The 12,745-nt window shown below is 40.7% G+C and overlaps 1 protein-coding gene across 12 annotated transcripts in view; it reads right to left on the reverse strand.

Moving 5' to 3' along the window:
• The window catches only part of celf4 (CUGBP, Elav-like family member 4), a 1,266,734-nt gene that overhangs the window by 57,515 nt on the left and 1,196,474 nt on the right, over positions 1-12,745 (reverse strand). For all 12 annotated transcript variants that reach the window (XM_073064226.1, XM_073064224.1, XM_073064223.1 and 9 more), the window contains one exon: positions 1,778-1,858. In XM_073064226.1, coding sequence (XP_072920327.1) covers positions 1,778-1,858 — 81 coding nt within the window. The remainder of the gene's footprint in view (positions 1-1,777; positions 1,859-12,745) is intronic.

Below are 12,745 nucleotides of genomic sequence, written 5' to 3' on the forward strand. Positions count from 1 at the left end.
TTTAAAACATATTTAAATAAATCAAACTGCAAGCCATGAGGTAATTTTGAAACTCTATAAAACTCTGACTGGACCATACTTGGAGTATTGTGTTTAGTTCTGGTTGCGTCTTCATAGGAAGGATGTGAAAGCTTTAGAGAGGGTGCAGAGGAGATTTACCAGGATGCTGCCTGGATTAGAGAGCATGTTTTATGGGGAAAGGATTTGAGTGAGCTATGAATTTTCTCTTTGGAGTGAAGGAGGATAAGAAGTGACTTGATAGAGTTGTACAAGACGACAGGAGGCATTGATAGAGTGGACAGCCAGCGTCTTTTTCACAGCTGAAATAGCTAAATTAGGAAGTTTAATTTCATGGTGACTGGAGGATATCAAAGGCAGGTTTTTACAAAGAGAGTGGTCAATGCTCAGCCAGGAGTGGTGGTACAGGCAGATGCATTGGGGGATCTCATTGAAACCAATAGAATATTGAAAGGCCTACTTAGAGTGGATGTGGAAGGATGTTTCCAATACCGGGAAGGTCTAGAATACAAGGATGTCCTTGTAGAAAAGAGATAAAGAAGGGATTTCATCAGAGGGTGGTGAATCTGTAGAATTCATTGCCACAGATGGGTATATTGATCAGGTTCTTGATCAGTAAGGACATCAAAGATTATGGGTAGAAGACAGGAGAAAGGGGTTGAGAGGGATAATAAACCAACAATGTTTGAATGGAGAACAGATTTGATGGGCTGAATAGCCTAATTCTGCTTCTATATTGTGTGGCCTTATTTGGGACCTACATTTGGGACATAAAAGAGACTCTTAGTGAGGCACATGGATGAAAGAAAGATGAGGGGTAGGAGGGAAGCATTAAATTGATCTTGGAGCCTGTTAAAAGGTTGGCATAGCATTGTGGGCCAAGGGGCGTGTACTGTGCTGTACTGTTCTATGTTCTAAACTAAGCAGAATCACAAACTTGCCTTAAACCTTTGCAGCAGTTCACCACCACCACAGGATCTTCAAAGTGGGATCCCAGTGTCAGTGGCTGGGATTTGCTACACCCTCCTCTGCTGAAGTCTGCAAATCCAGCTCCTCGCAAGCTGAGGATTCGTATGGAAACCCCAAATGTGCCAACACTCCTGCATTGAACTTTTGTCATTTCACTGCAAGATCTGGCCCATCACTACCAGATACATAAAATAGGGCAATCTGTAGTTGATGGCATGGTTACTTATTTTTGCAGGGAATGCAAAATACTATTACAATATTTAATCTCCAAATATAATACGGAATCTCTTATCTAATTAAGCAGCCTAACTTTAGATTGTGGTTATATCATGAAATTGCAAGCCACAAACATATTACAACCAGACATTCAGATCCTCTTGTGCATGCTAATGGAAAATGAAAGACCCAGTTATGTCCCACTTTTCAACATTTTCACTGGATGGTTATCTGCCAAACCTAGACTAATTTTAGATTAAGCTGCTGCCATCTGTGCAATCAATGCCAATTTAAACGGGGTGAATACAGTGTCACTCCTGAGCCACAACAGTGTCCTGATTTCTGGCATCACCTCAATAATGGTGGACCAAAATGAGATGTTAAAATAAATAAAATTGAGGAACATTCCAAGCCATTGTACTTGTACTTTTGACTCTCCAAAACTTGGACCTGTAATTAACTGAAAGCTTTATGTTTGTTCAGAGTTTCTCACTGAGGTCTTTTGTCATATCTCAATATCAGCATATATTTTTTGTTTGTCTATTGTGTGTAATGGAAGTAATGAAAAACTTACCCTCTCTCTGTTGCTGGGGTATCATTGGAGGTGGCTGTGGAAAGGCTTGACTGATCTGGCCATAGGCGGCAGGATAGGCGGCTGTAATGCAGAGATGGTGTTTCATGTTAGGGTTTTGTATAGTCACACTTAACAAGCTAAATGTTCAAAAGTGAAAATCCATTTAAAATCTATGTAATATTTACCAGTGACTTTAGCATAGTATACATTAAAGATTAAAGACTACCTTTATTTCTCACATGTACATTGAAACATATAGGGAAATGCATCATTCTTCAATGGCCCACGCAGTCTGAGGATTGTGCTGGGGTTATGCAGGTGTCACTATGCTTCCTGTGCCAACGTCACATGCTCACAACTTATGACCTTAATCTGTACGCTTTTGGAAAGTGGGAGGAGACGGAGCAAACCCACACAGTGATGGGGAGAACGTACAAGCTCCTTTGAGACAGTGGAGGGAAGTGAACTTTGATCACTGATCGCAGGCACTGTAATAGTTTTACTCTAACCACTACACTACTCATCTCTGATTTGATAATCGTGAGTGTGTTTCATGGGTCAGCTGATTTACTTACTCTTACAAAGGCATTGATAAGCAATCTCGGTGATTTATCAGTACCAGTGAGTGACAGTAATAACTAATTGCCTTTGTATCCAATTTGAAAACACCTTTCAAAATATTTAAGTTAGGCTAACAGCAACAAAGTAAGTTTTTGATAACCTCTAAAGAAAAGCATGACTCATGACATCATGAGAGGCAATAACTTCTTTGCTAACACACATCTGAACCTAGCTCATTAAAAACTCTTTCATATCAGGGAAATGCGATTTTCCAGCTAAGCAAATGGAAATCAATACAAAATAAATGGCAGCAGACAGTGACATTTCAATATGATGATATTCCCCAATGTGAAAGTGCTATAATCATTAAAGGTCTGGGGTAAAATTATGGTCGTTACAAAACTTTAAACATCAACGAGATTGTGAAGATCAATATGGTTATCTGTGACCTTTATCAATTGGTTTGAAAATGTCTGGGTTTCTCCTCCCATGAAGCTTCTGGGAGCAGCCATAGCTTTTTTTAAATATGACAGAAAACAGATGATAGCTGATAACACAATCATTATACACCCTATCTACTTTCTTTTACAGTAAAACCAAATCAGTCACGTAGTAATCACTGGTTAGCTGTAGTATGTTATTGACTGTAGTATGCCATCTGAGAATAGTTAAATTCTCCCAAAGCATTGTTTACTTTCAATCACAGGCAAATTCTTTGAATTATGTTATTGTTGCTCCATTACTAAGAAGTAAAGATCACTAATGAGAGATGGACTTCTCCTTTTCATAGCCCCATCTCTGTTCTTTAGTTACTACAGCTACAATTAGCTAACAGTAACATGACAGAGACCCAAACACCAAAACGCTTGTGTTGCTGAGATATATCCCAGAATGCATTGGGGCACATCATCCGAGATGTAACCGAGGGTCATCGGATGTTTTGGGAGTTTCAACTTCGACCCGGCCAAGTTTGATCAGGCCCTGGATTGTGTCCCAGCAGCATTGGTCCATGGGTCACACCTCTTGATCCACAGCCATCTGGAGACTCACTCAACAGCCTCTATGACAGTCTTGATGGCTCTTTTCTTTGCAGCCCCCATAATGCTAAGGAGAGGGTAGGTTCTGCCATAGTGAGCAGCCAGCAAAACCTCTGTAGGCTCACACCATGCCCTCCACTCCTGTTCTAGCACTGCTCTACCAGCTCCTGGCATTTGGCCTGCTTATGTTCAAATGCCTCCTCAACCTGGTCTTTCCAGGGAACTGTCAGTTCTACTATGACCACCTACTTCGAGTTTTCTGACAGGATGTCCATGTCAGGCCTCAGTGATGATGATGTGATGAAGTCAGGGAATTTTCATCGCTTGCTGAGATTGATATTCAATTGCCAGTGAGACACTGTGGCGAGCAAGCATTATTCCAACAATGCAGGCTGTGCATAGCGGATTGGTTCACTTCAAGTGACTCTCTGATTTGGTTAATTGAAATGTTGACATTTCAAGATTCAAGATTATTTAATGTCATTTCCAGTACACAAGTGTAAAGGAGAACGAAATAATTGTTACTCTGGATCTGTTGCAGCACAAACAACACAATAAGATAAAAGAACACAATAATAAAAAAGACACAATAGATTGATTGTAAAGTACAGTATGTCCATAGAGTATATCCATTAATTATATTAGTGTCTGTACATAAGGTGACTGACAGGAAATAGAAACATAGAAACATAGAAAATAGGTGCAGGAGTAGGCCATTCAGCCCTTTGAGCCTGCACCACCATTCAGTATGATCATGGCTGATCATCCAACTCAGAACCCTGTACCTGCTTTCTCTTCATATCCCCTGATCCCTTTAGCCACAAGGGCCATATCTAACTTCCTCTTAAATATAGCCAATGAACTCGCTTCAAATGTTTCCTGTGGCAGGGAATTCCACAGATTCACCACTCTCTACGTGAAGAAGTTTTTCCTCATCTCGGTCCTAAAAGGCTTCCCCTTTATCCTTAAACTGTGACCCCTCTTGTTCTGGACTTCCCCAACATCGGAAACAATCTTCCTGCATCTAGCCTGTCCAATCCCTTTAGAACTTTATATGTTTCAATGAGATCCCCCCTCAATCTTCTAAATTCCAGTGAGTATAAGCCTAGTCGATCCAGTCTTTCTTCATATGAAAGTCCTGCCATCCCAGGATTCAATCTGGTGAACCTTCTCTGTACTCCCTCTATGGCAAGAATGTCTTTCCTCAGATTAGGGGACCAAAACTGCACACAATATTCAAGGTGCGGTCTCACCAAGGCCTTGTACAACTGCAGTAGAACCTCCCTGCTCCTGTACTCAAATCATTTTGCTATGAATGCCAACATACCATTTGCCTTTTTCACCTCCTGCTGTACCTGAATGCCCACCTTCAATGACCGGTGTACAATGACACCCAGGTCTTGTATCTCCCCTTTTCCTAATCGGCCACTGTTCAGATAATAATCTGTTTTCCTGTTCTTGCAGCCAAAGTGGATAACCTCACATTTATCCACATTAAATTGCATCTGCCATGAATTTGCCCACTCACCTAACCTATCCAAGTCATCCTGCATCCTCTTAGCATTCTCCTCACACCTAACACCGCCGCCCAGCTTCGTGTCATCTGCAAACTTGGAGATGCTGCATTTAATTCCCTCGTCTAAATCATTAATATATATTGTAAACAACTGGGGTCCCAGCACTGAGTCTTGCGGTACCCCACTAGTCACTGCCTGCCATTCTGAAAAGGTCCCGTTTACTCCCACTCTTTGCTTCCTGTCTGCCAACGAATGCTCTATCCACATCAATACCATACCCCCAATACCGTGTGCTTTAAGTTTGCACACTAATCTCCTCGTCAAAAGCCTTTTGAAAATCTAAATATACCACATCCACTGGCTCTCCCCATCCACTCTACTAGCTACAACTTCAAAAAATTCTATAAGATTCGTCAGACATGATTTTCCTTTCACAAATCCATGCTGACTTTGCCGATGATTTCACCTCTTTCCAAATGTGCTGTTATCACATCTTTGATAACCGACTCTAGCATTTTCCCCACCACGAATGTCAGACTAACTGGTCTATAATTCCCTGGTTTCTCTCTCCCTCCTTTTTTAAAAAGTGGGGATACATTAGCCACCCTCCAATCCTCAGGAACTAATCCAGAATCTAAGGAGTTTTGAAAAATTATCACTAATGCATCCACTATTTCTTGGGCTACTTCCTTAAGCACTCTGGGATGCAGACCATCTGGCCCTGGGGATTTATCTGCCTTTAATCCCTTCAAGTTACCTAACACCACTTCCCTACTAACATGTATTTCCCTCAGTTCCTCCATCTCACTAGACCCTCGGTCCCTTACTATTTCCGGAAGATTATTTATGTCCTCCTTAGTGAAGACAGAACCAAAGTAGTTATTCAATTGGTCTGCCATGCCTTTGTTCCCTAAGATCAATTCACCTGTTTCTGACTGTAAAGGACCTACATTTGTTTTGACCAATATTTTTCTTTTCACGTATCTATAAAAGCTTTTACAGTCAGTTTTTATGTTCCCTGCCAGCTTTCTCTCATGATCTTTTTTCCCTTTCCTAATTAAGCTCTTTGTCCTCCTCTGCTGGTCTCTGAATTTCCCCCAGTCCTCAGGTGTGCTGCTTTTTTTGCTAATTTATGTTTCTTCTTTGGACTTGATACTATCGCTAATTTCCCTTGTCAGCCATGGGTGCACTACCTTCCCTGGTTTATTCTTTTGCCAAACTGGGATGAACAATTGTTGTAGTTCATCCATGCGATCTTTAAATGCTTGCCATTGCATATCCACCATCAACCCTTTAAGTATCATTTGCCAGTCTAAGCTAATTTACGTCTCATACCTTCAAAGTTACCCTTCTTTAAGTTCAGAATCTTTGTTTCTGAATTAACTATGTCACTCTCCATCTTAATGAAGAATTCCACCATATTATGGTCACTCTTACCCAAGGGGCCTCGCACGACAAGATTGCTAACTAACCCTTCCTCATTGCTCAATACCCAGTCTAGAATGGCCTGCTCTCTAGTTGGTTCCTCGACATGTTGGTTCAGAAAACCATCCCGCATACATTCCAAGAAATCCTCTTCCTCAGCACCCTTACCAATTTGGTTCACCCAATCTATATGTAGATTGAAGTCACCCATTATAACTACTGTTCCTTTATTGCACGCATTTCTAATTTCCTGTTTAATGCCATCCCCAACCTCACTACTACTGTTAGGTGGCCTGTACACAACTCCCATCAGCGTTTTCTGCCCCTTAGTGTTATGCAGCTCTACCCATATCGATTCCACATCCTCCAGGCCAATGTCCTTCCTTTCTATTGCGTTAATCTCCTCTCTAACCAGCAATGCTACCCCACCTCCTTTTCTTTCCTGTCTATCCCTCCTGAATATTGAATATCCCTGGATGTTGAACTCCCATCCTTGGTCACCCTGGAGCCATGTCTCTGTGATCCCAACTATATCATATTCATTAATAACTATCTGCACATTCAATTCATCCACCTTGTTACGAATGCTCCTCACATTGACACACAAAACCTTCAGGCTTGTTTTTACAACACACTTAGCCCTTATACAATTATGTTGAAAAGTGGCTCTTTTTGCTTTTTGCCCTGGATTTGCCTGCCTGCAACTTTTACTTTTCACCTTACTACTTTTTGCTTGGTGATAAATGATAAAGCTGTGGTGGTGGGGAGAGTGGTGGAGTGGGTTAGTGGGTGGAGGTGTTGATCAGCCTTACTGCTTGGGAAAAATGCTTTTGAGTCTGATGGTCTTGGCAAAAGTTTGGAAAAATTACAGTTATTTTGATAGCAACACACACAAAATACTAGAGGAACTCAGCAGGTCAGGCAGCATCTATGGAAAAGAATAAACTGTTGACTTTTCTGGAATTAGCTAAAATAGACTGGCAAATGATACTTAAAGGGTTGACGGTGGATATGCAATGGCAAGCATTTAAAGATCGCATGGATGAACTACAACAATTGTTCATCCCAGTTTGGCAAAAGAATAAACCAGGGAAGGTAGTGCACCCTTGGCTGACAAGGGAAATTAGGGACAGTATCAAGTCCAAAGAAAAGTCAACAGTCCTTCTTCAGGACTGAGAAAGAAGGGGGAAGATGCCAGAATTTTTTAAAAAGAAGTTATTTTGTTAATTCTTCAGTAATGTGGAGAGTATATATTTTGCTGGGAAGCTCACACATAACGAATGACAGAGCCAACCAGCCATTTCTCTAGCCAGCCCTTTAAAAGACCATTCCAGTAAGTCCTTGTCTTTTCCCGAAACCTCATAATTTTTTCTTATTTCAAATATGTATCAAATTCCTTTAGTAATAGTAATTAAAGGGGAAAAAAATTCAGATTTTATTCAAGCCCCAAGTTAAAAGCTGATGATTTAAATTTGTTCCAGTTTAATAGATGCCACTAAGTTTCAGATTTCTTACAAAAGTCAGCAGACTTGTTAAGTTGTCTTGAGTTATAGTGGCATAAAAACATAAACATCGCTGAAGCAAAATGTTGTTGACAAGGGTTTTTATGTTAAATTATTATTCTTGGTCAACAGTGATGCATCCTGGGTTCAGCATGAAAACCACTGAGATGTTTTTAATGATTTAGATTGACTGCTTTGAATAAAATTTTAAAATTTATATATTATATTATATGGTGTTGTGAGGAAGATAGAAGAAGACACAGATAGGCTAGAGGAGAGTGTGGATGAATTGAAGGTAAAATTATAAAGAAATGTGGGATGATACATTTTGGCAGAGAGAAAAAGAGTTGAGAATATTGACTAAATGGCTCAATTCTAATTGATATGCAGAAGTAAAGCGACTGAGGTGTATGTTTTATTTTATTTTGAGATAAATTGTGGAAGAGGCCCTTCCAGCCCAATGAGTCACACAGACCAGCAACCCACCTATCTAACCCCAGCCTAATCACAGGATAATTTACAATGACCAATTAATCAACTAACCAGTTCTTCTTTGGAGTTTGGGAGGAAACCAGAACACCTGGAGGAAATCCATACAGGTTACAGGGAAAACATACAAACTCCTTACTGAAGGCGCTGGAATTGAACTCCGAACTCTGGAACACCCCGAGCTGTAATAATGTGTGCTGAGTATGATGGTATCATGGAGCACTATGTGTGTGTAAATATCCCTGAAGGAGACAGGACATAGTAAGAGAGCAGTCAAGAAAGCCCATGGAATTTGAGCTCTCCTAAAAAAAAGGCAACCAGACTTTTGTTTAAGGTCTTAAACAGAGGCCTATTGAGCTCTGTCAGCTGGACATGACATGAATGGAATAATATCCCTGGAGTTATTCCTGGTATTCTGCAAATTATCAGGAATTTCTATAGAGATTATCTATTCACCATCAAATTGCAAACATAACTCCTTTATTCAGAAGAAAAGGGAGACAATAAGCAGGGAAGCATGTGGTTAAATCCGTTCCAGGGAAAATTTTAGAAGCTATTATTGAAGATATTGTAACAGTGCACCTCACAAATAGAATCAAGATATTCAGGCTGTCTCAACATGGCTTTCTGAAAGGAAAATAATGTTTCACCAATTCATTGGAGTGCCCTGAAGAAGTAACATGTGCTGTAGGGTGCAGGACAATGGGTTGATGCGCTATACTTGGATTCGCCAAAGAAATTTGATAGGTTATTGCAGACAATAACAGCTCACAGTGTAGGTGGCAACATTAAGGCATGGATGAAAGACTGGATGGCTATTAGGAAACAGAGAGGGAATGAATGGAATCTTTTTTTTCTGTTTGGCAAGATATAACAAATACCCCACCAATCAGTACTGGAGCTTTAACATTTTAGAATTTATATCAAGAAACTGGATGAAGACAGAATAAAGTTTTGCTGCTAAATTTAATGATAAAGCAAAGGCACAAAAGAAAGTAATTTGTGCATATGACATAAGAGGACAACAAAGGGATTCAGATTGATAACGTAAGGAGCTCAGATCTGGCCAGTGGAGTTTAACGTGGGAAAGTGTGAAAGTGAATATTTTTTCAGGAGATGTAGAGGGACAGTGTTATCTCAATGATGAGAGCTTACACAGTCAAAGCTGAGGGATCTTTTTTTTAATTTTTGAGATACAGCACGGAGTAGGCCCTTCCAGCCCTTTGAGCTGAGCCACCCAGCAGCCCCTGATTTAACTCTAGCATAATCATAGGACAATTTACAGTTTACAATGACCAATTAGCCTACCAACCGGCACATCTTTGGACAGAGGGAGGAAAGTGGAGCATCCAGAGCAAACCCATGTATGTACAAAGTCCTATCAGACAGCAGTGGCAGTAGAATCTAGGTCGCTGGTACTGCAAAGTGTTGTGCTAACCAGTACGCTACCATGTGAGCTGGGAGTCCTAGCGCATGGTTTGCAAAAGGCTAGTTTGTAGTTGCTGTATCTACAGCAAGTAAATGAGAAAGCTAACAGAATATTACTGCTTATTGCTGGAGGAATTTAACAAAAAAGTAGTGAGGTTATGCTTTTATCAGAAAGGATATTGGTAAGATCGTACCTGGAGTACACTTACAGTACTGGCTCTTCATACTTATGGGAAGCAGTTAATGCAAAGTTAGCAAGAAGAATGCCTGATATGCAAAGGTTGTTTATGAGGAAAGGTTTTACAGGCCAGGCATGTATCTGCTTAAATTTAGTCAAGTTAAAGGAACTTTGTTAAAACATGAACAGCCCTTAGAAATCTTGACAGGGCAGATGTGTTTGGGAGATTTTAGACCTGGACAATCAGTTTAAAATGCAAGGTTGTCTATTTAAGACAAAATAAGTTGAAACCTTTCCTCTACAAGGGCTATGTGCCTTTGAAACGCTGTTCCTCAAAGGAAATAAGTTTTTTGAGGAGGTAATCAAATATAAAGATGAAGGCAGTGTTGTAGATGTTTATATGGACTGCAGTAATTCTTTGGCAAGGCTGGTCTGGATGGTCAAGGCACGAGGGATCTGAGGCATGTTGATAAACCCAATGGAAGATTGGTTGGTGGTACGAGGCAGAGGGTAATGATAGATGGTTGTTTTCCTAACCTATGTACCACAGGGATTGGAGTTGGGACCTTTAGTGTTTGTAATACATATAATGTAGGTGGTACGCTTTGTAATTTTGCAGATGACACTAACAAATGGGTGGAGTCACAAATAACAAAAAGGTTGCTTAGAGATGCAGTGGGACATAGATCAGCTGGAAAGTTAGGTGGAATATTGGTGAATGGAATTTAATCCAGACACTTATTTGTATTTTTGCATCATTTATATTTTGATTATCCCTTTTAATCTATTATATGTTAAATATTAGGTAGATCATTAGAATTTTTATTCCTCAGGCTCCGACAGATTGGAACCAAAGCATTTTAGCAGATCAAGGTCTGTTAAATATATAGTGAATGTCAAGGAACTTTGGAACACTGGACCTTGACAGGAAGTCCATGGCTCTCTACACAATCACACTACGGTAACAGTTGCCTTATTAAATTAATGAATACAAAATAAAAACCAGGTTGTTAATACAAATAGGTTACTGAAAAAGGCATCATAAGCGAGGGGATGCACATTAGGAAGTCACGTCGCTGTTGTACAAATCATGGTTAGACTGCATTTGCAGTACAGAGTACAGTTCTGATTGTGACACCACAGGGTGGATTTGAGAACAATAGATATAATGCATTAGGATGGAGCCTGCGATGCAGGGCTGTTGTTATGAGTGGATAAGCTGGTTTTTATTCTTTCCGTAATGTAAGAAGCTGATGGGTCACCTTATAGAGGTACAGTACAGAAAATTATGGGCTGAGATAGGATTGATTGACAAAATCTTTTTCTCAGGGTAGGGGAGTCTAAAACTAAAGGGCACATGTTTAAGATGAGAGGAGAGAAATTTTTTAGAAGATTCATTTGTCACATGTACATCAAAACATGGAAATGCATCAGCTGGGCCAAATAAAATCAGGGAGCATTGTGCTGGACAGACTGCAAGTGTTGCCTCAATTTCGGCACTAACATAGCATGCCCACAACTCATTAACCTTAACCTGGACGTCTTTGGGATGTTGGGGGGAAGCTGGAGCACCTGGAGAAGACGCAAGCATCAGGGGAGAACATACTACAGTCAGTGGCAGGAATTGAACCCTGATCACTGAAAGCTGGTGCTGTAAAGTGATGCATTAACCCCTATGCTACCATGCCACCATGCCAACCCCTATACTGCCATACTGCCCCAAATACAATGGAGATCTGTGGGTAAGCCTTTCACACAGGAGTTGGTAAGTAGTGCCAGAGGAGGAGTGCGGAGTGCAGACAGATACCATTACAAAATTTAAAATCCATTTGGAGAGGTTTATGAACAGTGAAGGAGTTGAGGGATACAGCATGGAATTGGCCCTTCCAGCCCAAACAAACCACAACGCCCAGCAACCCACCTATTTAACCCCAGCCTAATCACAGGACAATTTACAATGACCGATTAACCTACCAACTGGTGCATTTTTGTAATCTGGGAGGAAACCAGACCACCTAGAGGAAACCTATGTGTACAAACTCCTCATAGATGACGTCGGATTTGAACTCTGAACTCTGACACCCCGAGCTGTAATAGCATCACGCTAGCCACGACGCTGCTGTGGCTAATGTGAGCAGATGAGACTAGCATGGATAGAATCACAGTATGAAAGGGGTGGCCCATAAGGATTAATTCTCTTTTGTATGTTCCTCTGAGTCTATGAGAGTGAAAGTAGAGTCACTGAATATTATTTATATAAAGGTGGATTCTCAGTAAGCAAAGGAGTAAGTGGGTAGGTGAAAATGTGGAGTTGAGGTTAAAATCAAACCAGCTGTGACCTTATTAAATAGCAGAACAAGCTTAAGACACTAAGAGGCCTGCTCCTACCTCAATTCTTATGTTTAGATGCATGGGAATGTGTTGTATACCAACTGTCCAGCACAGTCCTTGCAATTCAGTTGCAGTAAGACTTCATTGGCTGCAGTGCTTTTAGAGATATCATCAAAGAGGCATGAATGGTGTCAGATAAATTAACACACAAAAAGTTCTTGAGGAACTCAGCAGGCCAGGCAGCATCTATGGAAAAGAGAATACAATCGATGTTTCAGGCCAAGACCCTTCATCAGCCCTGTTATCATCAACTGTTCACTCTTTTCCATAGATGCTGCCTGGCCTGCTGAGCTCTCCAGCATTTTGTGTGTGTTGCTTTGATTTCCCAAATCTGCAGATTTTCTCTTACTTGTCACATAAGTTAAGTTTGTCTTACACATAGCTCTTCCAAGCAGTGCATAACGTGCTCATGGTTTGGAGGCTTGCATGCCTCAGTGACC

This window comes from Hemitrygon akajei, chromosome 13, assembly GCF_048418815.1.
Source record: "Hemitrygon akajei chromosome 13, sHemAka1.3, whole genome shotgun sequence".
In the NCBI taxonomy this organism is placed as follows: domain Eukaryota; kingdom Metazoa; phylum Chordata; class Chondrichthyes; order Myliobatiformes; family Dasyatidae; genus Hemitrygon; species Hemitrygon akajei.